Below are 27604 nucleotides of genomic sequence, written 5' to 3'. Positions count from 1 at the left end.
AGACTTGAAAGACTGCCGACCCACTGGGAGGGAGGAATGGAGGAAGTTTGCTAAAAATGTTAATGGTCTGTGCAAAGTCCCAGCCAGAAGAGCTCTTTAGGTTTCAAAATTTGCCTCTTCCGGTTCCACATAGTCCCTGAAGATGGGAAGTATGCTCCTCGGCTGGGTCCAAAAGCAAGGCCTACCTCCCAGTTTCCAAGGCTGCCTCTGGGGTCATTTTTCTGCCTCATCAAAGCAGATTTTAAAAAATCAACTTTTCAAAATACTCACCATCTTGTGAAATGGATATGAGAAACAAATATACACATCCTGCTTTTGGGGACTCTGTCCCTTCCCTCAGATATTTGCTACCTGGGGCCATTCTTTTATAATTATTGGACTATAGTTGATTTATAATGTTGTGTTAGTTTCAGGTGTAAAGCAAAGTGAGTCAGTTATACATATACATATATCCACTCTTTTTAGATTCTTTTCCAATATAGGCCATCACAGAGTATTGTATAGTTTCCTGTGCTATACAGTAGGTCAGGAGTCCCCAACCTTTTTGTGGAAAGGGACCAGTTTTGTGAAAGACAGATTTTCCATGGACTAGGGTTGGGGGAGATGGTTTCAGTTTTACCCACTGCTCACGTCCTGTTGTGGAACCTGGCTCCTAACAGGCCATGGGCTGGTACCAACCAGTCCATGGCCTGGGGTTTGGGGTCCCCTGCAGCAGTAGGTCCTGATTAATTATCTATATTTATATATAGTAGTGTATACATGTCAATCCCAATCTCTCAGTGTACCTTCCCTCTACCCTCACCCCCTGGTAACCATAAATTTATTTTCTACATCTGTAACTCTATTTGTGTTTTGTAGATAAGTTCATTTGAACTCTTTTTTTTTTTTAGATTCCACCTATAAGTAATATCATATGATATTTGTCGTTTTCTGTCTTACTTCACTCAGCCTGGCAATCTCTAGGTACATCCATGTTGCTGCAAATGGTATTATTTCATTTTTTCAGGCTGAGTAATATTCTACTATACATATGTGCTACATCTTTATCCATTACTCTGTCAGTGGACATTTAGCTTGCTTCCATGTCCTGGCTATTGTAAATAGCACTGCAGTGAACACTGGGGTGCATGGATCTTTTTGAATTATGGTTTTCTCTCTATATATGTCTAGGAGTGGGATTTCAGGACCATATGGTAGCTTTAAGTCTTTAGGTTTGTCTTTTTTTCCCTTAATCTTTTTTTTTTTAATTTTTATTGGAGTATAGTAGTATAGCTGCTTTACAATATTGTGTTAGTTTCTGCTCTACAGCAAAGTGAATTAGCCATACACATACATATATCCCCTCTTTTTGGGATTCCCCTCTCATTTAGGTCACCACAAAGCATTGAGTAGAGTTCCCTGTGTTATACATAGGTTCCATATATTCCCTATGTTATATGTAGGTTCTCATTAGTTATCCATTTTACACATAGTATCAATAGTATATATATATGTCAGTCAGTCCAAATCTCCCAATTCATCCTATCCACCTTTTCTCCCTTGCTATCCATATGTTTGTTCTCTATGTCTGTGTCTCTATTTCTGCTTTGTAAATAAGATCATCTATACCATTTTTTTCAGATTCCACATGTATGTATTAACATATGGTATTTGTTTTTCTCTTTCTGACTTGCTTCACTGTGTTTGACAGTCTCTATAAATGACCTAAATTTCATTCCTTTTTACGGCTAAGTAATATTCCATTATATATATGTACCACATCTTTATTCATTCCTCTGATAGACATTTATGTTGTTTCCATGTCCTGGCTATTGGAAATAGTGCTGCAATGTACATTGGGGTGCATGTGTCTTTTTTGAAAGATTTATTTATTGTTGCACTGGGTCTTTGTTGCTGCAGGCAGGCCTTTCTTAGTTGCAGAAGAGGGGCTACTCTTCATTGTAGCACACAAGCTTCTCATTGCTGTGGCTTCTTTTGATGCGGAGCATGGGCTCTAAGGTTTTCGAGCTTCAGTACTTTCAGCATTGGGCTTAGTAGCTGCAGCTTCCAGGCTCCAGAGCAGAGTCAGTAGTTGTGGTGCACGGACTTAGTTGTTCCAAGGCATGTGGGATCTTCCTGGACCAGGGGTCAAATCCATGTTCCCTGCATTGGCAGGTGGATTCTTAACCAGTGGACCACCAGGGAAGTCCAACGTATATTTTTAAGCAAGCATGATCTTTTGTTTTATGCCTTCACATATGTAGGGCAGAAAAGATTGATAAGCTTTGAGCTTTTAGCCAGCGCATGACTGGTTGCTTCGGTAAGATGAGCTGATTTTTGAGTCCCACTTTGTCTTAGGCTTTTGTTATTATACTCAATCTTTACATCAAAAGAAGAAACAGATTAATTTTTAAATTCTGTTTCCCCCTCCAAGTACTGAGAGGTTTGATCTTGGGCCCTGATTGATTGTGACTTACCTCCTGCTCCGTCTTCCCGGAGAGTGTCTGCTATCTAATAACAAGGCAGAGGCGAGGTGTAGAGGGGCCTGTGAGTGCTGGGAAGCTAGCAGTAATGAAGGTGGATTAAGAACAGCCTCAACAAGAATATACACTGGAGAAAATACAGTCTCATCAATCAGTGGTGCTGGGAAAACTGGACAACTCCATGCGAACGAATGAATTAGAACACTCTGTGACACCATACACAAAAATAAACTCAGTTCAGTTCAGTTCAGTTCAGTTCAGTCACTCAGTCATGTCTCTTTGTGACCCCATGGACTGCAGCATGCCAGGCTTTCCTGTCGTTCACCAACACCCGGAGCTTGCTCAAACTCATGTGCATTGAGTCAGTGATGCCATTCAACCATTTCAATAAACTCAAAATTAAAGTCCTAAATGTAAGACCAGATACTATAAAAATCTAAGAGGAAAACATAGGCAGAACACTTTCTTTTTTGATCCACCTCCTTGAGTAATAAAAATAAAAATAAGCAAATGGGACCTAATTAAATTTTAAAACTTTTACACAGCAAAGGAAACCATCAACAACACAGAGACAACCCTCAGAATAGGAGAAAATATTTGCAAATGAAGCAACTGACAAGGGATTAATCTCTAAATTATACAAACAGCTCTTGCAGCTCAATATCAAAAAAATGAACAACCCAATTTTTAAAAATGAATGGAAGATCTACATAGACGTTTCTCCAAAGAAGACATACAGATGGCTAAAAAGTACATAAGGTGTCATCTCAAACCCATTAGAATGGCTATCATCAAAAAATCTACAAACAATAAATGCTGGGAAAAGTGTGCAGAAAAGGGAACCCTCCTATACCATTGGTGGGAATATAAACTGGGACAGCCACTTTGGAGGTTCCTTCAAAAACTAAAAATAGAACTACTATCATGTGACCCAGCAATACCACTACTGGGCATATACCCAGAGAAAATCATAATTCAAAAAGACACATTTGGGCTTCCCTGGTGATCCAGTAGTTAAGAATCCACCTGCCAATGGAGGGGACATTTGATCCCTGGTCCAGGAAGATCCCACATGCCATGGAGCAACTAAGCCTGTGCGCCACAAATACTGACCTGTGCCCGAGAGCCTGGGAGCTACAACTACTGAGCCCAGGCTTTGCAACAAGAGAAGCCACCACAGGGAGAAGCCTGTGATCACAATGAAGAGTAACCCCCGATCACCACAACTAGAGAAAGCCCAAGTGCAACAATGAAGATTCAGTGCAGCCTGAAATAAATTAAATATATACTATGTAAGTGAAAGTCACTCAGTGGTGTCTGACTCTTTGCAACCCCACGGACTATACAGCCCATGGAACCTAAAAATGGAGTCGGTAGCCGTTCCCTCCTCCAGGGGATCTTCCCAACCCAAAGGTCGAATCCAGGTCTCCCACATTGCAGGTGGATTCTTTACCAGCTGAAGCACAAGGGATGCCCAAGAATACTGGAGTGGGTAGCCTCTCCCTTCTCCAGTGGATCTTCCTGACCCAGGAATTGAATTGGGATCTCCTGTATTGCAGATGGATTCTTTACCAGCTGAGCTTTTTATTGATTTCTCTGTTAGAAAGGAAGTCTATAGCTGGGAAGGTCATTTCTTTCCCTCCTCCAAGGTATGTAGTGTAAAGCTTTCGTGGCTGTCCTTTTTTTTGGCCACACCAGGTGGCAAGTGCAGGATCTTAGTTTCCCCCACCAGGGATCAAGGAACTTGCACCCTCTGCAGTAAAAGGGCTTAAACACTGGACTGCCCAGGATGTCCCCTTTTATGGCTCTCCTTTTAATCACATTCACAAATTAAATATAGTTCTTATTCTTAGACGTCTGCAGCATATCCAACCACCTGTTAGCAGCCTACACACCTCCTCTCAGTCTTCTCTCCAGGGTCACTCCCCTGGGCAGGAGAGAGGGGAGGGGGTCCCCCTCCAGACTGCATTCTCATTCCAGCTCATCATTTCATTCACTCAGCAAACATTTATTGGTGCAAGTACCAGTCAAAGTGCCAGGCACCGGGAATCAAAACATGAATAAAACCAAGTCCCTGACCTCAAAGTGCTTACCATCTAATAGCGGAAGTCTGTCATAAATAATTCAACCTTGCCCAAAGAGAGGCTGGCCTTTGCCCTTGGCTCCTGGGAAGCAACCTCTAAGCCCTTGGAATGTCTTGACTAACAATAATGTCTTTGTTTGCACGGGTATCTTTTGCCTCAACAGATAATCCAGCAATGTGACACGTAATCAGCCAGACCTCAGAACAGCTGGAGAATGAGGTCGGCCAACCAGGTCTATATGACCAAGTTCAACAACAAACTTTAGACGCCAAGGTACAGGTGAGATTCTCTGGTTGGCAATATTCCATGAGTTTTGTCACACAATTACTAGGAAATTTAAAGCTGTCCATGATGCTACTGGGAGAAGACCAGTGGGCAAGATCCATGTTTGGAAGTTTCCACTCCATTCATTTCTTCCCTTGGTTGACTTAATATCTGTTTCATTTCACTGTGATAAACTTTAACGGGGAATAAAACAGCTTTCAGTGAGCGTATTGAGTCCTTCTGGTGAATTATCAAATCAAAGGACAGTCTTGGAGACTATCCTAACTTTGGGAAATAGATAGGTAGTGGAATGGGGATGGCACAAAGATGAGAATGGCTAATTCCACCTGCAGAGATAATGTCCCAAACAGGTATCTGTTTATTCAACATGTGGATGGTAGGGACTTCCCTGGTGGTCCAGTGGCTAAGACTTCATGTTCCCAACACAACAGGCCTGGGTTTGATCCCTGGCCAGGGAACTAGACCCCACATGCTGCAACTAAGTTTGTATGCCACAACTAAAAAGATCCCATGTGCTGCAACTAAGACCTGGAGCAGCCCAAAATACACAGATGGGTAGGTATATTCACCAAGTGGATGAAATCAGAGAGAGGAGGGCTGGTTGGGGGAGGTGGGGAGGGGAGAAATATGAAACACGTGTTTGTACTAAACCATTAAGCAGCATGGCTAGAAAGGAGGCAGTAAAAGCGGCAAGGTATTACATGAGACGAGACAGATACACGAAGGCCAGGTCATGAAGAAACTCGCACAGCAGGTCAAGGAGCTTTACGCGTGCCTTGTAGGCCATGGGAAGTCCTTGAAGTAACATGATCAGATTTGCATTTTTACAAAGGGTCACTCTGCCAGTTGTTGCAACAGAGACAGATTAGAGCTGAGGGGGAGGTGGCGGGGAAGACTGGTGGCAGGGGAAACCAGGTGAGAGACGCTGGCAGCGCTGCAGGAGAGAAATGATGGAGACTTGAATTAAGGCCTAACTACTGCCGAGTCCATCTCCCAGCCATTTCAAAATCGGCTTGCCCCAAACTGAGCTCATTATCTTTCCGCCCCGGAGTCCCTCCCAATCATGTTCTTCCTGAGATGCTTATCCTTGTTAATAGCATATAGGCACCCAAGTTAGGAACTTAAGAATCATTCTGATGATTCCTGTCCATTTCTTTTTTTTTTTTTCTTAATGTCTTTATGCATAATTTATGGCAAGACAATTACTCGGCCCTCCTTTTTCACAGATTTGGTATTTGTTGCTATTTGCCAAAACTGGAAACCACCCAAATCAATACTTCACATTTTTCACACTCATTCACATTTTGTTGTTGTTCAGTCGCTTCGTCATGTCTGACTCTTTTGCGACCCCATGGACTGTAGCCCACCAGGCTCCTCTGTCCACTGGAGCGGGTTGCCGTTTCCCCCTCCTGTCCATTTTCATTTCACAGCTAGCGAGTCACCATGTCTTTAAGTCCCACCTCTCTCTTCTCCATTTCCTCCACAATCTAAGTTTGGAGTTAGATGTTAAAATAACTAATATCCAATCACAGAAACCGACAACACAACCGTCTTTGAAATGGGTGGCAGGAGGTGAACTCCTAATTCAGAAAAATATGACCAGGAGACACAGTCTATTCAGTGATTGATAAATCATACTGGCTCATTTAAAAACATGAGGGCACACCCCTGAGAAACATCCTTCAAGGTACCATTCAACAGTATCAAGTTGTACCTGGTGATAAGTTTGGCTGATTTGTTCTTTGATTCATGCATCTGTCCCCAGAGAGCACTCTTTGAGGGAAATAGTCCTTCCAGACCAGATTATTTTTGGGCAGTCTGGTCAAGTCTCTACTGATACTAGCATGCACAGCTCCTGAAAGGATACAGTTGGCTGCTGAGAGCACAAACTAGAGCATTCAGAAGATCATTAAACAGAGACTAAACCTCTAAGCAGCCTACGACATGCTTTTTGGCAAGAGGAACACGATGTTCCTATTACGAATTGACCTAAATTCAGGAAACAGCTTACTGATGTAGGCATGCTTAAATCTGTGGCCAGCTGGGTCATTACTGGGTACGGAAGGGGGTTTCTTCCTTCTCCAATTTTACAGTGTCAGCCTGAGCAGCCCTCTAAGAGCCCAACACTGAGGCTAGTTCCAGTGGGGTGCTGAATTTGTGTAATTAGGCTCTGCTTAACCACAGCTTCTGCCCGGATCCGTTCCCAGAACTGACCAACACAAAGAAACAACTGCATGTCAGACAAGATCTGACCTGGATCCTTCTGAAATTTTCTCCACAGGATACTAGTACACTGGAGTGGAATAGTGAAGACCTTTTTTCTACTAAGAGAAGTCCTAGAAAAGTGGAAAGCAGTATGGGGAGCAGATTGAGGCCATGGGAAATGGGACACATTTCCTGAACAAAGAGCAGAATCTAACTGGTTGGTGTTAGAAGCCGCCTTCCACCCCCACAGCTGCCACAGAGCTCCCGTCCACAAATCTAAGTGGATCCTGCCTGCTCAAAGCGCTTCATCAGTTCCCTTTCATCCATGATATAAAACCCCAAACCTCTGTATAACACACCTTAAACACACAGGCCACTTACGGTCAGGCCCATCTCTTTCCAGCCTCCTTTACCACAGCCTCCCAGCCCCCCTTTAACCTTGAGCCATGCTGAACCAACTTCAGGCCCCAGAGCAAGTCCTGCTCAGCTCTTGAGGGGTGCAACTGCATAAACTCCTGCTTCTGTGAGAAACTCCCCCTTCCTTGTCCACAGAGCACATTTCTGTCCCTCCTCTGAGTCTCAGCCCAGCTCTGAAACCTCCCTCTGCTCCTCCCAATCTCCCCTGCCCCCTTTCTGCACTAAAGCCACCATCCCACTATCTAGATGCTGGTGGGTTTATTTCCTCACTGGATCCTGAGCTCAAGGGCAGGGATGAAATCCTGTTCCACACCATAACCCACTCTACACCCCTGGACCTAACACAAGGCTTATTTTCTGGAAGATGTTCAAATGTTGGTGGAAGCAGTGAATGAACTCTATTTGCATTTTATCTCTGGCTGTGTCGAAACCAGAGAAAATCACACTTGTCTTCTCAGAAGAGGGAACATATTCAAATACCAAGAACTGCAGTTCCTGGTAAGACCTTTTAGAAAATGACGTTACCAACAGCAGCAACCAGAAACTCAGCAGAATGCTTAAGTGCTAAACAGAGTGAAATAGGCCAACACTTGAACAGTCATGGTTTAGGTAGCCTGAAGGAGTGGAGGTGGGGGAGATTCCTGACAGTCTAAAGTTTAAGAACCACAAATAACTTCTTAAGAATGACATATATTTACACTGTGGATCTGTGATACATTTTCACAGGAGTTGCTGCTCAAATCCGAAGACCACCCAATGTGGGAACCTTCCCCTACTGTTAAAGCCAGCATTTCAGATAGGAGACAAGCTCTTTCCAGCTGGAATGGCTTTGGAAGGTCTGCCTTAAAATGAAGGCACTTTGTTCTTGTCACCGGCCACCTCCCCAGCCCTCCTCTGAGACCAGCCACCATCCTGTGCCTCCCAGAGGAGGCTGCCCTGCCTAGTTCTCCATGAGGCTCTCCGGGTGGTTGGGGCTCTGGGGAGGGCTCTTCAGCTTGGGGGTAGACAGGTGCTCCAACTCATAGCATCCATTCTCAGAGGCCCTGGGTGTGAGCTTCCCCATTATGCCCTCCTTCTGGCTCTTCTTGTGCTCAATAATCTGCTGGAGCTGGTAGCCAGCGTATTCTGGCTTGGTGGTCAGTGGGCCGGTTGGCACAGCTACGCCAAGAACATCTGACACCATGTAGGGGCGCAGCCAGCCCACCAGAGGAGTGCTTCCGGGGCTGTAGTGGGCCTGCTTGTGGTAGAAGAGAAGCCCATCCACCTACGAGAGAGGAAACTTGGGATGAGAAGGGATTCTGGGGCCCACGTCTCCAGGAGAGCTATGTACAGTGTGACAATTCCTATGGTCCAATTCTTTTTTCCTGGGTCACTGCCAGATGAAAGACAGTCCTCATTTCTCACACATGCATTTCTCTAAATGAAGAAATGGCCTAGAAAATGAAATTTTAATATATAAAAACATACATACAAAGTACTTTCCCATTTACAGGGTGCTTTCCTACCCACTATTTCACCCTCTTCAAGTATGTGTTAGTCACTCAGTTGTGTCCGACTCTTTGTGACCCTATGGACTATAGCCCACCAGGCTCCTCTGTCCATGGAATGTTCCAGGCAAGAATACTGGAGTGGGTAGCCATTCCCTTCTCCAAGGGATCTTCCAGACCCAGGGATGGAATCTGTCTCCTGCACTGCAGGGAGATTCTTTACCATCTGAGCCACCAGGAAAGCCCCATTTCACTCTCTAACCCACCATGAAAGTGTCTGAGAGCTGGGGCTGCTCCGGCTCCGGGAGTTCTGGGGCCTCCCCCAAACACACTGAGGATGAAGTAGCAATCCACCCTGAGCCCAGGTCTTCTCTCCTCTGATTCCATGTACTTCCTACCACCTGGAGGTCCCAGTAGTGGGGGATGTGCTCCACACAGGGAACAAAGCGGGGAAACTGGACAAGCCCCTCCAAGATGCCTGACTGCTGAGTGCAAGGGAAGCAGCCGGCCAAGCAGCCAGCATTTCTGGCTGCCTGAACCTCCCCCTAAATTGTTTGAGAGCTACGTTCTGGGAAACTCAGTTTTTCTCAACGGGAAGACCTCCCACAGTCCCATATTTTCTTTTCTGTGATTCAGTGACTCATCTCTAAAAAGCATTTATTGTCACTGGGGCATAAGGGTTATAAATAAAGATGGTGTTCTTACCACCTTCTTAATTGACTCCCAGAAATGAAGGCAGCTCAGCCTTCGCTATTTCCTTATTCGGGAAGCTATGGTCCTTTTAGCAAAATTATATTCAGTTCAAGCAAATACTTGTGGGTGACGAGGCAGAATTTTAAAGGGTACGATGGGCAAAGGAAGTCTATGGAGAGGGTACTGGCACATTCTGAGGAGGACAAAAGGCTGCCCCGGGCTAAGCAGACCCTGGGGACCTGAGACTTTGCGTTGAGCACTAGAACCCGGGAAGTCCTGGGCAACCGGGGACAAGTTAGTCACCCTGCTGCCCTGCCACTGCTCAGCATGCACTGCCGTCCCTGGGGACCATCTGCTGGTGGGAGGAAGGAAGGGTTAGGAGTTCAAAGCCCTGCAGTCTGTTGGCCACAGAAGCGCCTTTACAGCATAATCAGCCGTGGCAGTCAAACATGGGGCTGATTCTCACGCTTGTAGCAGAGGACACAAGGACCCAGGAATGGAACCCTCACCTCTCTGTGGGCCTCAGTTTCTCCATCTGTAAAATGAGGGAGTGAGATGAGCTTTCCTTTCAGGGCCCTTCCAGCTCTGGCCTTCTGACTTATCTGACTCTGAAGGGTCATGAGCACATCCTTTCCCACGAGCCAGCTTTCAGCCCTTTTTCTGATGCTCTGACACAGCAAAGTCAGAGGCACTCTTAAGACTCCAGGTAGCCAAGTTTCCCTGTGTCCCACCATCACGTCAGAGCAATAAAGACAATGGTTTTGTTACCTCAAAAGGGAAGTCCATAGACAGCACTTTACACAGGCTCTCAGGGGTACAAGGGAAGTTCTTCAGTCCCACAAATTTAAACTGAAACATGAATTAGAACAAATAATGAGTATAGGTTACAAACAATACTGGTTCCAGCAGTTGAAGAGCTAATAATGAATCAAAGAAGAAAATTTTTAGTCTCACCCTAACCGCCCCCCTCTACCTGTCCTCTAATTACTAGGCATAGAATTCTCAACCTTGTTTTTTACAGGAGAACCATCTGGGAAACTCTTAAAAATTACTGATGCCCAGGCCTCACCCTGAAATTCTGACTGAACTGCTCTGGGGTGGGACCCAAGCATTTTTGTGTTTTAAGTTCTCCTGTTGATTTTAACATATGATCAAGACTGTGAACCACCACCCTGTACTAGGCGTGGGGACTCTGTTATTCTCCCAACCCTATGACAGCTGCCCCAAACAAAGGGCTGGTGAAATGCCACAACAGCAAAAATTTTTATACTAAAGCAACATAACAAAGTGATGAGGATTATGACAAGCTCTCAGTCAGATTGCTCGGGTCTGAAGGGCACCTCTGTCAATCATTTAATCTCCATATGCCTCCATTTTCCTGTCTATAAAAAGGGATAATAAAAGCATCCACTGCATAAGCTTATCATGCAGACACAGTGAGACAGTACAGGTAGAGCATACAGAACAGCATCTCAGAGGAAGCAGCACCCATGTTCTTCTTGGACCTTATTGATAACGTCACTAGAAGTACTAGCTCCATTTACTGTCCTGTAATTGGTTATCTAGTTGCCTTTAAAAATGCTGTAAGCAACCCAAGCAAATGCCAGTCTACAGAGCTTAACAAATAAAATGCAATGAAAATAGCCATCCTGTGTTTAATCACTGAGCAAATAGCAAAGACACTTGGGCTATCATCCTGGACTGTGGGACCTTGGGGAAGGCAGCGCCCTCTCTCTGCACCTGCATCCTCATCTATAAAGAGAGGGAACTCACTAGATGAGGTCACTCTTAGCTCAGATACAAAAGCAGGGGTTCTCAAAGTGTGGTTCATGGGCCAGCAGTACCAATTTCACTGGGGAACTTGTTAGAAATGCAAACTCTCAGGCTTTACCTCAGACCTACTGAATCAGAAACTCTGGGGGTAAAGCCCAGGAGCTTGAATTTCAACAAGCCTCCAGTGGCTATGGATGCAAGCTACAGTTTGAGAACCACCATACTAGCATTCTATATAGCATTATTAATAAAAGAAGTTATTAGCATTTTCTATCAACCACTATTCATTGAGTGCTCACCCTAAGTATTATGCTAGAAAGACATGCACATTTATATCATTTGGTTCACAGAACAGCTCTGTAAGGTAGGTGTTATTAACCCTATTAAACAGATAAAGAAATTAAAGCCAAGTGAAGATATTAACTTAACCAAGTAATTGTTAAAAGCCAAAACTGGAATCTGGATGACTATTGAGTGCATACTTTTCCCACTATGCCATGCTGCCTCAAAAAGAAAAAATAAAGATAATTTTATCCATAATGATTGAATTCAGACAACAGAGCAATCCAAACTGATCCCCAGAAAGAACTCTGCAGTCCTAACACCAGGCCTTACTGGATTGAGCTTGGTTTTCTCTCCCAGTCCTTCTTCCTCTGGTAACTTTGAATGCATCCAGTAGAATCGGAAATCAGTCTGCCAAAGAGACAGGGAAAGATGAAATAAGGCTCACTGTTTCATGAACAAAATATTGTTTTATGAACAAAAACACTCCATTCTAAAAACTGCTTGATGGTCAAAAGGCACAAATGTCCAGTTGTAAGATAAATAAGTACTAGACATTGAAAGTACAACACGATGACTATGGTTAACTTTGCCGTCTGGTATATATGATAGCTGTTGCAAGTTGTTGATCCTAACAGTTCTCAAGGCAAGGAAAAACTATTTCTTTCTTTTTTTTGGTATCTATATGAGATGATGGGTGTTAACTTACTGTACCATGTATGTAAATCAAATCATTGTGCTGTACACCTTAAACTTACACAGTGCTGTATGTCAGTTACACTTCAATAAAACTGTGAAAAAAATAGTCACCTGATTGATGAAAACATAAGCCCTCCTCTCATTACCCTCAATTCTGTTAAAACACTGCTATAAGGTCAGGAAGATATCATAAAATCTTTGGATATATTTTCCTTAAATCCAATAGGATTGTTAATAGTAGTAATGCCAACATTTATCACTGAAGCCTACTATGTTTCAGGCTCTATGCTAAGGACCTTATGCACATAATCGTATTAATCATCAACCATCCTCTCCAAACTGCATTATTACTATCTCCATCTTACAGGTGATGACTCAGGCTGAGAGAGATTACATCACTCACCCAGGCGCACACAACATTACCACAGGACCAGGACTCTACAACTCCAAAGCACATTGTATTAACTTTTGTCTTACTTTACCTGAGAGTTAGGAACTACTTTGTAGTTGTAACTTCTCATAAACTACTACTTCTGATACATATCCTTCTGTTGATATTTAGGGGTTTTTCTTTTTCTTTTCAAATTTTCAAACCCCCCCAAAAAAACAAACAAAAAAAACCCCACAGTCTTTTTTCTTCATATTATCAAAATATAGGTGGCTTTAGTTACCAAATTTGTAGATTGTGAATGTATGTTACGAAATACCCTTCAACAGAATTAAAGAAAAATAGGTTCTGGACTGAATTTGTGAATTCTGAGTTTGGGGCTTGGCTCTGTGTTTGGGCAAGGTAGTTAACATCTGCAGCTCTCAGTTTTCATATCTAAACAGTCAGGAGTAAAAACAATAGTACATACTTATCTTTTAGAGTCGTTGTAAGGGATTCAGTGAGATCATGCTCACAAAGTGCTTAGCGATACAGGTCTTGGCTATTATTTTTTGAATTAGATGCATGTTAAAATTCTGAACTACCACCATCTGGCATGATTTGGAAACCTAGGCTGGGGTAATGGCTATGGAAAGAAGCAGCCTATGGTGATAACCTGTGATTCGAATGCTTGGGCCTCTGTGAGGATCACTTGGAGGCTTGTTAAAACATAAGCCCCATCCCCATAGTTTCTGATTCAACAGGTTGAAGAATTTGCATTTTGAACAACCTTCTAAGGCCACACATTGTTAACTACAATGATAAACTATTAACAATTGAGAGGGAGCATTAAAAACCCACTACTATAAAACTGGACAGAGCTTGCCAGGTAGCTCAGTGGTGAAGAAACCACCTGCCAATGCAGGAGATGTGGGTACGATCCCTGAGTTGGGAAGGTACCCTGGAGTAGGAAATGGCAACCCACTCCAGTGTGCTTGCTTGGAAAATTCCAAAGCAGCCTGGTGGGCTACAGTCCATGGGGTTGCAAAGAGCTGGACATGACCTGGTGACTAAACAACAACAAATAAAACCAGGACAAGGTTGGGGGAGCACGGGAGTAGAGATGGACCCTGCGGGGTGACCTGGCCTCTCTCTTGATGACTGCTTGTCACTTGTAAGTATCACCAATCTGAGAAAAATGTTGTGGGAAGGTGAAACTTGAGGGGAGAATATTGGGGGGGGTGTATTTCCTCACTTGGAAAACCTGCTTCCAGAGCTAGCCCCTCAGGGGTTCATGCCCTTATAGTCATACTAAGGAGGCTCTGACATTCAGGGTCAGGATGTGGCTGGTAAGGAGTGGAGGTGGCAGAAGTCTATCTGATGGTGCTTAACATTCCACCTTCTCTTCCTGGTGCCGCCTGCACTAGGCAGCATCCCCTCCACCCACAGTCTTCCCTGCCAGCAAGCCTCCCACTCTGGAGAGAGGGGAGGGCTACAGCTTTCACGAAGTCCCAGCCTATCCCTCCACTCTGCCTCTCTTTCCTCCCCTCGAGAATGGTGATGCTTCCCTTAGTTCCTCCTACCTCTTTTTAGAAATGAAGCTAATTTAAACACACTCAAAGATGCAAGGAACATTAGATGATGTTCTTGATATACCACATCCTGTAAACATCAAGAAGCTGGTCACGGACTAAACCCACATGCTGAGCCACTTTCCTGGGAAGGGAGGAGAAAGCAGGAGAAGACATGAGGAGAGCATCAGTCCTTACCTGGCAGTCATAAAACGGGTGTCCCCGCCAGCACATCACATCCAGAACGTAGTATGTCTGGTTCACCTCATTGTAAATGCAGTCCAGAATGGTGTAGTCTGCGGGCAGAAAGTCAGTACAGGGTACCCATCAGGGCTCCCTCCACCATAATCGAGGGAGCCCCATCTTCAGGGCTTGGGAACTGCATCCAACAACCCTCAGTGATCACAGCAAGCACCAGCACTAAGGGACAAAGTTCTTCACAGCCTTTTCTGGCTGTCTGGTATAGCCCAAAGGTGGCCTGAGGTGTGACAGTACAAGAGGGGTCAAGGCCGTGCCACATGTGAACTCTGAACCTTTAGATAAGGTTTAAGAGAAGCTCAAGCTTGAAAGCAAGTAATGTCACCTTGCTTATTTAACTTCTATGCAGAGTACATCATGAGAAACGCTGGGCTGGAGGAAGCACAAGCTGGAATCAACATTGCCGGGAGAAATATCAATAGCCTCAGATATGCAGATGACACCACCCTTATGGCAGAAAGTGAAGAAGAACTAAAGAGCCTCTTGATGAAAGTGAAAGAGGAGAGTGAAAAAGTTGGCTTAAAGCTCAACATTCAGAAAACTAAGATCATGGCATCCGGTCCCATTACTTCATGGCAAGTAGATGGGGAAACAGTGTAAACAGTGGCTGACTTTATTTTTCTGGGCTCCAAGATTGCTGCAGGTGGTGATTGTAGCCATGAAATTAAAAGATGCTTACTCCTTGGAAGGAAAGTTATAACCAACCTAGACAGCATATTAAAAAGCAGAGACATTACTTTGCCAACAAAGGTCCGTCTAGTCAAGGCTATGGTTTTTCCAGTGGTCATGTATGGATGTGAGAGTTGGACTATAAAGAAAGCTGAGCACCAAAGAATTGATGCTTTTGAACTGTGGTGTTGGAGAAGACTTTTAAGAGTCCCTTGGACTGCAAGGAGATCTAACCAGTCTAACCTAAAGATCAGTCCTGAGTGTTCATTGGAAGGACTGATGTTGAAGCTGAAACTCCAATATTTTGGCCACCTGATGTGAAGAGCTGACTCATTTGAAAAGACCGTGATGCTGGGAAAGATTGAGGGCAGGAGAAAGGGACAACAGAGGATGAGATGGTTGGATGGAATCACTGACTCGATGGACATGGGTTTGAGTAGACTCCAGGAGTTGGTGATGGAAGGGAGGCCTCGCGTGCTGCGGTTCATGGGGTCGCAAAGAGTCGGACACGACTGAGCGACTGAACTGAACTGAATCTTCCATTTTAGTTGACAGTTACTTTTGAGTTTCTATCATAGGCACTGAGTTCTGTGGGGAGTATTGACTGTAAGTCATCCCTGCCTTTAGGGAAGTTACAATCCAGTTGAGATAAGGTGATTGAAGAGGAAAAAACCAAGAGCTGCACTGTATAGCACAAACTAAGAGAAATGAGAGTTCCAGGAAAAGGGGACTGAATAGCAGGAAATGCTTCACGAACAGATAGGATATGAACAGTCTGGTGGGATCAGAGGACTAAAATAGCAGGGCAGGGGGCAGGGGAGGGCCCATTTCAGGCCAGAGTGAAAAAAAACAATGGCGGGGTCGGGGCTCAGGACAGAGGACAGCAGGAAGCACCAAGGGAGCTTAGAGACAAGAGAACTGTGTAGGCCCAGCTCTGCCAACTCCTCGCTGAATGACCGCGGGCAAGTTATTTAACCTTTAGTCTCCTCGGCTGGCCCCAGGTGGGAGGGAGAAGCTAAGGTGAGGACAAAGATAAAGGAGATAAGGGCATTTGGCAGGAAGCCCCCGGCAACAGCTTACTGTATGTTACACTTGGTCTTCTGAGGGACCTCTCCCCAGAAAACCGCACCTGTAACCTTGTGACGGAAATCCATGGGAAAGGTGCGCTGACTTTAATTCAGGGGTTTAATTCAGCAGGCCTCATAAGTGGCAACTATTCTGTAACTGAGGAGGCCTGACCTTGAAGGAGAGCCCAGTGGGCAGGACAGTATCTTTGTGCAGTTCCAAAGGTGTTCTTTCAAAGTGGGTCTTTAAAACAACTAAGCAAGTAACCAAGCACTGTCTCTTACTGATTATAAAACTTAATAAACAGACAACGTTATGTGGGCACCTTTCGCTGTTGTTGAGTTTCGCCTGTTGCCTCCTGGCAGAAGGGAAGAAAACCTGTTGACACAGTAGCCGCTCTTGGTGTAGGCACTGGTAGAACCCTGTGGGGAGAGACAGTTACATCAGGCATCAAGGTCTCCTCCTCCTTTTGCTTCCACATTCTGCACGGGTGCCATTAGTCCAAGGATGGCTCTCACCAAATCCCTCCCGCAGCACAGTGTTTCAATCCCTGGGCAGGCACAGCTGCCTGACAGATAAGGAAAACAGAGCGTGCAGAGAACCCCTCAAGTTGCAGGCTGGGCATGCTGGCACGGGCATGGGAGTGGCTACTCACCTGGGAAGCCACGATAAGGGCTCTTTTTCCAACAGGGCACACGACCACAATCCATTCCTGCCCCAAATCTGAAGGGACGTCAATTAACCACTCTGAGAGCATTAACTGGGAACACAAAAAATGGTGTTAAAAGTGAACAAGGCTGATGATCCGAGTGGATTTGTGGACAGAACAGGGAAAGGTGAAGATGGGATGAATTGAGAGACAGCACTGACATATATACATTATCATGTGTAAAACAAATAGCTGGTGGGAAGTTGCCATTAATATTTAACACAGGGAGCCCAACCTGCTGCTCTGTGATGATCTAAAGGCGTGGAATGGGGGTAGGAGGGAGGCTCAAGAGAGAGGGGAGATATAAATGATGAGGATTCGAGTTGTTGTATGGCAGAAACCAATACAACACTGTAAAGCAATTTTCCACAAATTAAAAAAAAAAACAAAAAACAGTCAACAGGGCTGTGCTGCTCCTGTGTTTACAGTGACAAAGAATTTATGTCCTGGGACTTCCCTGGTGGTTCAGTGGCTAAGACTTCTCCTTCCCAATGCAGGAGGTCCAGGTTCAATCCCTCGTTAGGGAAGATCCCACAAGCTGCAATGAAAGATCCTGCCTGCCACAACTAAGAACTCAATGCAGCAAATAAATAAATATTAAGAAGAAAAGAATTATATATATATACACATATGTATATATGTACATGTATGTATATGTACATATATACGTGTATATATATGTATATATACGGATATGTATATATGTACATATATGTCTGTATATGTATATATACGTATATATGTATATATACATATATATGTGTATACATGTGTATATGTATATGTATATGTATATATATGGCTTCCCTGGTGGCTCAGATGGTAAAGAATCTGCTGCAAGGCAGGAGACCCAGGTTCAATTCTCGGGTCAGAAAGATCCCCTGGAACAGGAAATGGCAACCTGCTCCAGTATTCTTGCCTGGAGAATTCCACTGACAGAGGAGCCTGGCGGGCTACAGTCCATGGGGTTGCAAAGAGTTTGACACGAGTGAGTGACTAACACTTTCACTTCATGTATATATTATAATGAAAATACATGTAAAAGAATGAGAACAGAAAACAGTGACAGTGGGACCTCCACCTCACTAGCTCTTAGTAATCAACTCATCTCCTGTTCACCCTGAACTTCTCACCTTCCTTATCTGCATCCTTATATATTCTTACTACCTCACTTCCTATACTGGAGGATTTGACCCTCTTTCCTTCCTTCCTTTGTCCACCCACCTACCTTTATCACACCATTATGTTCTAGGGGTTATACCTCACAGATGAATAAAATCCTTTACCTTGAGATACTCTAAACTAGATCAAGTCCCAAACTACTGACCCAAACACTACACTAAAAGATGTTAGGAAATCTACCTTAAAAAAGAAAAAAAAGGCTGTGGTAAAAGGAATTTGAGAAGATCTGCTCTTCCCTTCATCACTGGTCCCTCCCACTGATACCAAGACTTTGGCCTATCAGGTAATCCCTCCCATTGAATCTACCGTCTCTCCCAACTCTCCTTCCCCGTAGGCCACAAAATACACAACCGCTAATCCTCAAATCCAAGGCAAAAGTGAAACCTTTATACTCTACATTTCTATTAAGCTCTTCCACTTTCTCTAACTATTAATACTTCATATTTCCTGCCGCTGCCTTCCCACCCACTCTGACACCCTCAGTCCAGATTTGCTACCCCCCAGATGTGCCTTACCTCCCTGCAGCCGAGCATGTCTATTCCCTCATCTCCCCCTCCTTCCTCCACTCCTGGTGTGATGCTGCCAGTCATATTCTCCTCCTTGACACATGCTCCCTTGGCTCCATGACACACGACTTTTCTGTTTCTCCTCCAAACAGTCCTCCATACATGCCCCTAAAACATGTAAATAATCTTCAGGGGGCTGTTTTAGGTCCCCCTTTTCTTTTCTCTTAGATGCTGTCCCCCGTTAGGGGTGGATCTCAGCTACTTCTGTAGCTTTACTTGTCATTCCAAAGAAGATGCCTCCTAATTCTCTTCTTTTTCATCTCCATACTTCTTTCCTTTGCTCCAATTTCGTCTTTCCAGCTGTCTACTTGGTATCTCTTTCTCTGCTGGTCCTCTCTGTACCTTAAACTCAGCATATCCAAAACAGAATTCACTGCCTTCTGTACCCCAAGTACTTCCCATCCCTGAAACACCCACCCTTCCCCTTCTGCATTCTGTGCCCTATTAATAATATCATCACCTCCCTCTACGTTAATCAATCTTAAACCCAAGGCATAATCAACAATCCCTTAAACAACAGTAGTAATACAACATCAAAAGCACAAATGAGGAAACAAAAGATAAATTCAGACTACATCAAGCTGGACAACTTCTGTGCTGCCAAAAACATCATGAAGAAAGTGAAGACAACCCACATAATGGAAAATATTTGCAAATCACGTATCTCATAGAGAACTTATAAAGAACTCTTACAACTCAATAACAGAAGACAAATAATTCCACTTTTATATGGGCAAAGAATTTGAACAGACATTTCTCCAAAGATACTGGCTAATAAACACATGAAAAGAAGCTCAACGTCATTAGTCACTAGGGAAATGCAAATTAAAACTGTGGAACAGCACTTCACACCCACTAGGATGGCTATACTCTCAACGCTGGACCATAACAGGTACTGGCAAATATGCGGAGAAAGGAGCTCTCACACATCCTTGGTGGGAATGTAAAATGGTATAATCACTTTGGAAAATAGTCTGGCAGCTCCTCAAAAGGCTAAACACAGAGTTATCACATGGCCTAGTGACTCCACTCCCAGGTATATATCCAAGAGAAGTGAAAATGGATGTCCTCACAAAAACATGGTAAACAAGTATACATAGCAGCAATATTCATAATAGCCCCAAAGTGGAACAATTCAAACCACCAACTGATGGATGGAAAAACAAATGTGGTATATCTATACAAGAGAATACTACTTGAAAAGGAATGAAGTTCTAACACATGCTACAACATACATGAATCCTTTTGCTAAATGAAAAAAGCCAGATACACTTTTATGCCCTCAGTAAACTCACCATCAGCTCTTTTAGCAAACCTAGCTCCCTACCACAGTCTCTCTCTTCCAGGCCTTTCTACACACTGATGTGGGAGTCCCCCCATGAAGTCCCACCTCTGCCCCTGGCTCAAAAATTCTTAGTGCTTCCTCACAGTATAGGCCAGAGTCTAAATCGCTGTACATATTTCTGCTCTATACCTCCCCCAACCCTACACTGCTCCATCCGCACACACCCTCTGTACATCCCTCCTGAACACATCATATATTCCTCTCCACATCATATATTCCTCTCCCACCTCTGCCTCTTGTTCAGTCTTATTGTGCTGCCTGAAACACCCTCAAATGCTCTGTACCTCTGCCTGTCCTACCCATGATTCAAAGCTGTCTTCTCTTTCATTAACCTTTTCCTGATTTCAAAACCCTGCTTCCTTCCCTGCTGGAAGTTAATAGCACTTTCTTACTGAAAAAAACATACTCTACACTTACTCTAGGAGTGCACGGGCTATTTTCAGCCCATGTCTACTTTCTGAGCATAGCCTAGCTTAACAAAGAACAGGGCCTTCAACAATGTTTGCTGGGGACTTGCCCAGTGGTCCAGTGGTTAAGACTCATGCTTCCACTGCACAGGTTTGATCCCTGGTCAGGGAACTAAGATTCTGCATCCACAAAGGCTTGCTCAACAAAACTCAACTGTACTTTGTCACAGAAAATGTTGTCTGTGCTATATTTGAGGCAGAGAAAGAGGATGGGAGTGTGTGTACCCAGGAACCATATTCTACAAGTAGGAGAGGAGGCTGAGGTGACAAGACACTTGGGTCACAGAGAGAAGTATGCAGTAGCAGGGTAGACCCCTGGCCCCACTCAGATACACGCCCTACCTCTGCAATAGCTGGGCTGCCCAGAGCACTGGACAGTCTCCAGGCCTGCCTCCCCTATGGCACCACAAGCCACAATGGTTTCTTCTCTGGAATTAGCAGGGCACTAAGTGAAGTTTGCTATAGTGGTCTGTTGTCTCATATAGTGGTCTGTTACAGTGGTCTCAACCTCAGCTGGCTAGCCTGGAGGTGCTGGGCAGGTCCCAGTGTTCAAGGGCAGCTATACTTCCAACCTCCAACCACCTGAATGTAAAGATCCAAGACTGGCATATTAGTCCACCACTTGAGAAAGATTACTAACCTGGGAGGTGGGGTGGGGCACAGCGCTGGGGTGGGCAGGCCTAATCTAAAACATCTGTATAATGACTAGTAGAGAAAGCGAAGAATGGAATCAACTAGCATATCAATAGCTCAGGGGTTTCTGGCAACAGGTCAGAAGCCTTTGCTAACAGCATGGGGTGATGATTCTGAAACCCACTATCCAGACTCCATCAGCGACACCCAGCAGCACACAGAGCTGTAAGCCATCTCTTCATCTCAGAAATGCTCTGCCCATCAGCACTTTCAATGCAGTTCCTATTCTTCCTGTCTCTTCCTCTCTGTTCATGGTTAAGTAAAGAGCTCTGATTGAACAGTAAATGGAGCGGGACCAGCTACACCTAATCTTCTCTGGACCACTCACTTGATTAGCATAGCGTTTTGGTAACTTCTTGCCAGTGTCAACCTCCATTTCCTCATCATCTTTCTTTTCTTCTTCTTCTTCACTCTCCATTCCCGTCCAGTCATCTTCAGCCAGTCTTCTGGCATGGTTCACATAATCCAGCCGCTTTCTGGGAGGAAAAAAAAAAGTCATATATGACAGATGTAATTCAAAGTCTCTAAATTCAGGAGCAATTTGGAAATTGTGGTGGGAGTAAGAGATGATAGAATTTCCTTTGTAAGCCTTAACTAGTGACCACCTCCTCACAGATCCTAAATAGGAAACCCAGTTTAAGCACACTCGGCTTTCTTCAGAGTTTCCTAGGAACAAGCAAAGTACAATATTTAAAGGAATTTTCAAGTTTTGCCAGTGGCTGATCCCACTCCCTCCCACTCCACCCTAGACACCCATCTCCATGCAGAGAGCTGACACTTCTCTGCCTGGCAGACATCAGTCTGAAGGCTCTCAGGGACTGCAAGGAGGAAACACTGGGATGCAGTGAGAAGTCTGAGACAGGGACAGCTTCTGGGGCTTTCTGAGGAACAGCAATGCATCTCTCCTAACTTTCAAAAAAGACCACTTAGAAGAGCTAAGGAAATCTAATAATAATGTATCAACATTTATTCATCAGCTGTAACAAGTATACCATATGATGTGGGGAATTCCCTGGCAGTCCAGTGGTTAGGACTTGGCATGTTCACCACTGTGGGCCTAGGTTCGATCCCTGGTCAGGGAACTAAGACCCTACAAGCCGCTCAGCGTGACCAAAAAAAGAGTGAGAGAGAGAAAGGAACTTGATGTCTAGAAGACAGATTTTTCACCATGTACTCTTTTATGTATTGTGAATTTTGAACCATATGAATGTATTATCTATTCCAAACTAATTAATCACAATTAATTAACTGTGGAGGTTATGGGGAAGGAGCGATCTGAGAATGTAATCTGCAAGCAACCCAGAAGCCACAGGGAACCATCTCTGCTATACACATCTAGCGATGAAGCAGTGGGCAAAAATGGAGACTGCATCGAAACTGCAGCTGTTGACAGTTTCTCCTAATCCTTAATTCCTTACCCAGAAGAGGCCTGTGTTGCACTGAGAATAAAAGGACAGGCCTCGCCTTCAAAGCAGCCCAGCCTCAAACACTCGCTATCCTATAAACTCTCTTTCCCTGTTTGCTCAGCTTGGCACTGAGACTGAAGTGTATGGAAGACATTTCCTCAGATTCCCTGTGGAATTATTTGTCTGGAACTCCCAAGGGCTCCACAGAAACATCTGGGCTGAAGGAAGACAGGAAGCCCACACCAAAGCCAGAAGTCAGAGTGCAGGAGAAGCCACACAGGGAATGTGGGGAATGGAAGTCTGGGCGTGACTTTCATAAGTCCTTAAACTGCAAAGCTCAGTACTGCTGCCAGGAAAAAAGAAAAGAAAAAGTTAACCAGACAGTTGAGCTTTTGCTTTCAAACTTCAGTCTCTCCCTACTTCCTCACCTTTTCCCAAGCTCTGGATGTCAAGGATGTCTACCTCTGCCAGGATTTATCCCTCCCGACCTTGTGAGCAAGAACAATCTCCAAAGGGTCCACTTTGAAGGGGGTTCTGTAGAGACAAGCCCGGAGCTCCTGTGTGGTTCACAGCTGCCAGCCTACAGAGAGAAGCTAAGGAGTTAAAACATCTCTTACAATTTTTGCAGTTCCAGTAACTGGCGCCGCCGCTCACTCTGCTCCAAGGAACTGTACTTGGACTTGTACTGGGACAGGCGGGGGTGTGGGGCGGCTGTGCTGTTCAGATCTTGAGACACAGAAAAGCTACCAGCCAGGGCTTGACTCAGCTCTTCCATCTTCCCTACAAAGGAAAACATAAGAAAATGGTTCATTCATTTTGTATCACCTCCTGGGTATAGGCAGTTATGATGTAACATGATGGCTACATTCCTAAGAAACCTCACTTAATCCAAAATCACAATTATTTCCATCAGGGAAAAAAGGAAATCAAAGGGTGAGTTACATATGAGCAAAAACTTTTTTCCTCACAGATATTTTAATAATGATCATTTTGATAGTTCTGAGTGTATAAACTTCAACATCAATCACTAAGCAAATCTACCTGGTGACTCAATCTAATTTTTGCTCTTTGCCATCATTCACCAGGGATCTTATCACTAATTCCTTCTTACTATCATTGGAATTCAGTGATGTGATCAACTATCGAGTTTTTCCCTGAATAGTTCTAAAAATGCTTTTCAATAACTAATGTAATTGTCTTTTTAAGACAATTTTTTTTAAAGTAATTTCAGATGCAAGTTTGATGGGCTGTTTAGTTTTCTAATAAATGCCAACTCACATCAAGAAAATCGAGCTCCAGGAAAAGTGCTGGTTCTGAAGCCTTGGGAGGAAGACAAGGAGCCAAAAACCCAAACCTGGCAGTTACTTTCTTGGTCTGTAGTTTGTTTTGTGTGTTTGTTTGGGGCAGGCAGAAGCAAGGTTTCAAGGCCACATATGGAGGACTCACTTGGAAAAGAACTAGAATATGGAAGGCCTCCCAGTTCAGTTAACACCAGCTGCCCTAAGAGTGTAAAGGACTAACTGTGGCACGTTCAGGAGACAGAGAGTAGATGTCACACTAGAGACAGACTACCAAGGGCAACCCTAAAGAATGGGAGTGGAAAGAGAAGATTTCACACTTCACTCACCCTTCCCTGAATGAAAGCATGGGGCAGTACAGAAGCTTGTTGCTGTTTAGTCGCTCAGTCAAATCTGACTCTTTGCAACCCTATGGACTGTATGTAGCCCATCAGGCTCCTCTGTCCATGGGATTTCCCAGGCAAGAATACTGGAGTGGGTTGCCACTTCCTGCTCCAGGGGATCTTCCCCACCCAGGGATGGAACCCGAGTCTCCTGCTTGGCAGGTGTATTCTTTATTACTGAGCCACCCAAGAAGCCCTGCACAGGTGCTAACCCAAGGATTAAATGTGTGCCTCAGGGAATTCCCTGGTAGTCAAAGGTTAGGACTCTGTGCTTTCCCTGCCCAGGGTTCAGTCCCTGGTCTGGGAACTAAGATCCTACAAGCTGCCACAGCCAGGAAAAAAAAAAGTGTGCCTCAGACTGTAAGAAAACAGGAATATTTGGGAGAAATTTGACTCACACAGCTGGGCTGGCCCAACCCTTCAAGTTCTAATATAAACCAGAGGGCATCACTAGTGCTTAACTGCACCCCAGGCCAGGTCCAGTACTCTCAGCATCAAAACCAACAGGTTCATTTCAGAGCCTCCATAGTTAAAAACACAACTCTATGGGCCTCTACTTGGCAACGAGTTATTTTCCATTGCACACTTGAACTCAGATTTTATTTCTTAATTTACAGCATTAGGTTTTGTTTTTTGTTTTTTTTTAATGTCTGCTGCAGGGTTTGTGGGATCTTAGTTCCTCAACCAGGGATGGAACCCCACCGTGAAAGCACCAAGTCCTAACCACTGGACAGCCAGAGAATTCCCTAGTTTTTTTTTTTTTTTTTTTTCTAATTTGAAAGGAACTTTTGTGTGTGTGTGGTTAAAAACACATGACATAAAGTTTACCACTTCATCATTAAGTGTACAATCCAGTTGTGTTAATTACATTCACTGTTGTGCAAGCAATTTCCAGAACTCTCTACTCTTGCAAAATGGAAACTTTACCCACTAAACATGAATGGAAAAAAACCAAAAACGTAAAAGTTATCAGTATGGATTTGAGGCATACTGACACATACATGTTATGCAACTAGGGGTGGCCATTCATGGTTGAGTCTAGGTGGTAAGTACTTAGGATTCTAAATTGTATGCTATTTTCTGTATTTTTCCATACTTTTGTGTAAGTCTGAACACTTCCATAATAAAATTTTTTAAATATTATGACTTCAGTTTACTGAAGTAATGACCAAACCAAAAATACATTTATTAGGCCTCATCATGCCTTATCGTGGTGTGGGCTCATGCTCTGCCAAGAAGTATAAAATCCTTAAAATTGATGCCTTGTATACTGGGGCGGCTCGGCACCCTACTCCCCCCCACCCCCGCCCGGTCCCCTGTACCACGCTTTGTGGCTGTCCTTGGCTAGCTCCTGCTCTTTCAACCTATTCTTCGAATGGAGATAACTCAAGGGTTTTGACTTGGCGGTCTCAACACCTGCATTCATCCTCTAACTCTCAATTTCCGACCAGCCCAGGCCTCTCCTCCGAGCTCCAGACTCCGCGTGTTACCCGCCACGGCTCCTTCCTCCTTTCCCTCCCCCTCCGGGGACCCCCGCGTCGAATCCCCCAGCCCAGGATTTGGGCTTCCCCGGCGTCTCCCACTGGGCTTCAGTTCGGGGGCCTCTACCTGCTCCACTCGACAGTCCTCCCCGCCACATCCCCACTGTTTTTCCCTAAGGACCGGGTGCATGACTCGTCCCTCCCCCACAAAAGTATCTCCGAGGGGTCCTGGCTCGACAGCCGGGAACTTGAGAGTGGAAGCCCGCCCAAAGAGAGGCCCCGGCCTCGCTCGGCCCCTCCAGATCATGCCTCGGGAGGCCGGGAGCGTGGAGCCGGCCCGAGGGAGTCACCGCCGGGAGCCTAGGGACAATGCCGGAGCCGGTGAGGCCCAAGCTCGAACTCAGGACTCACCAGGCCGAGGTGACGATTTCACGCGCAGCCTCCACCACCGCCGGGCCGACCAATCAGCTGCCGTGAGAGAGCCGGCCACGCCCCCTTGGCCGCCGCCGGGCCCGCCCACCTCGCGCGGGTAGTTTCCGGCTCCTCCAGCCGTTGAGAACCCTGGGAGTTACTCCGCGATTCGGTCACAGGTTTGCGATTACTTCCGCCCGCAACGGCCGTGTATTTTCCAGTTCGCCCGAATTTGGGGTCCTCCTTCTGCTTTTGTGTTGTGACCCTCCTGCAAGGTGACTTGGGTGGACCGAGGCCTCATTCCTTGGCACAAGCTCCTCCAGGTTTCTTTGGCCAACAACAGGAACTCCGATCTCGTGGCCGGGCATTCAAGTTCCTCCAGCGCCTGTGTCCTGTCGCCTCCCCAAGATCCTCACAGTCCTTAAGGGTCCAGCTGCAGTCCGCTCCCACTCCCGTGCCCGATACAGGCAACGCAAGTTGCCCTGAATGACTGCCTCCTCCCCACCCGCCCCGCGGACCCCTAAGTCTCACAGTCGTCCCCTCCCCATTTCCTCCTTAGAACACTGGAAACCTTGATTACAGCCCGTTAGTCGGCTGTGAGCTTGGCAATGGTAGGGACCTGGTTTGATTTCTGCCTCCGGCAAACGGCAAGGTACTGGTGAAGGAATGATTGAATTGGTGCTAAGGGTAGGGGGAAGCAGCTGAGGTTTAGAAAGTTAATCAAACTAGACAGCGGCCTTTGTAAACTAGGACCGCAGAGATGCAAAATAGAAATGTGAATAGCCATTTATTGAATACTTACGTTGAGGCGGATACCGTGTTTCACATGCATTATCTTATTTAATCTTACAGTAATACAAGGAAGTACAGACTGAAGCGCAGAGAGGTTAAGTAACTTGGTGGAAGTCACACAGCTTTTGAGCCAAATATTTAAGTTTGCGGCATGGTTGTCTTACAGGGAAGTTGAATATTACTATACTACAGAAACAGTGTTGGCACATTTTGAGTCCAAGGAATGCCAAGGTGTGGATTTGTTGCATATTTTATGTACACGATTCCATCCATTTGGAGGTCAGATTGATGGAAGGGCAGAGGGGTCCTGGAAGACCAATTTTGTAAAAAAAAAATTTAGAATTCATGTAAGTGAGCTTTAACTTGGCAATGATTAGGCTGTGCACTAGGTTATTTGGTGCCTCGGCAGATAAAAGGTGATTTATGAGACGGACTTTGACACCAGGATATTAAGTATTTTGTGTTTTAGAACCACCATTCTCTACCCACCACCACGGAGGTCGCAGAAAATAAAAGCCCTATACACTGGAGGAAAATAGACTGACATGGACAAA

At 44.9% G+C, this 27604-nt stretch overlaps 1 protein-coding gene across 4 annotated transcripts; it reads right to left on the bottom strand.

Moving 5' to 3' along the window:
* Positions 1-8127: 8127 nt before the first annotated feature.
* SNUPN (snurportin 1) lies at positions 8128-26718 on the bottom strand. Of its 4 annotated transcripts, none has more exons than XM_043922265.1 (10): positions 26259-26718; positions 23303-23465; positions 21608-21755; positions 18724-18882; positions 16973-17077; positions 16643-16739; positions 14524-14621; positions 12022-12099; positions 10402-10482; positions 8128-8717 (listed from the first exon to the last, which is right to left on the bottom strand). In XM_043922265.1, exons 2-10 carry the CDS (start codon positions 23458-23460, stop codon positions 8394-8396), a joined length of 1248 nt encoding a protein of 415 aa, XP_043778200.1. In that variant the 5' UTR covers positions 23461-23465; positions 26259-26718; the 3' UTR covers positions 8128-8393. The 4 variants fall into 4 exon arrangements, with proteins under 4 accessions (XP_043778200.1, XP_043778202.1, XP_043778201.1 ...); XM_043922267.1 differs by lacking the exon at positions 26259-26718 and adding an exon at positions 26157-26176; XM_043922266.1 differs by lacking the exon at positions 26259-26718 and adding an exon at positions 24313-24318.
* Positions 26719-27604: the final 886 nt, after the last annotated feature.

This window comes from Cervus elaphus, chromosome 13 (assembly GCF_910594005.1).
Source record: "Cervus elaphus chromosome 13, mCerEla1.1, whole genome shotgun sequence".
NCBI classification, from domain to species: Eukaryota; Metazoa; Chordata; class Mammalia; order Artiodactyla; family Cervidae; genus Cervus; species Cervus elaphus.
The sequence above is the reverse complement of the archived record's forward strand: the minus strand, read 5'-3'. Positions and strand labels throughout refer to the sequence as shown.

Coding starts and splice junctions, on each gene's coding strand:
- SNUPN (XM_043922265.1), bottom strand. CDS start 23,460: ATGGAAGAGCTGAGTCAAGCCCTGGCTGGTAGCTTTTCTGTGTCTCAA. Junction 17,078..18,723: donor ACATGCTCGGCTGCAGGGAG/GTAAGGCACATC, acceptor TTGTGTTCCCAG/TTAATGCTCTCAGAGTGGTT. Junction 14,622..16,642: donor AAACTCAACAACAGCGAAAG/GTGCCCACATAA, acceptor TTCTGCCCGCAG/ACTACACCATTCTGGACTGC.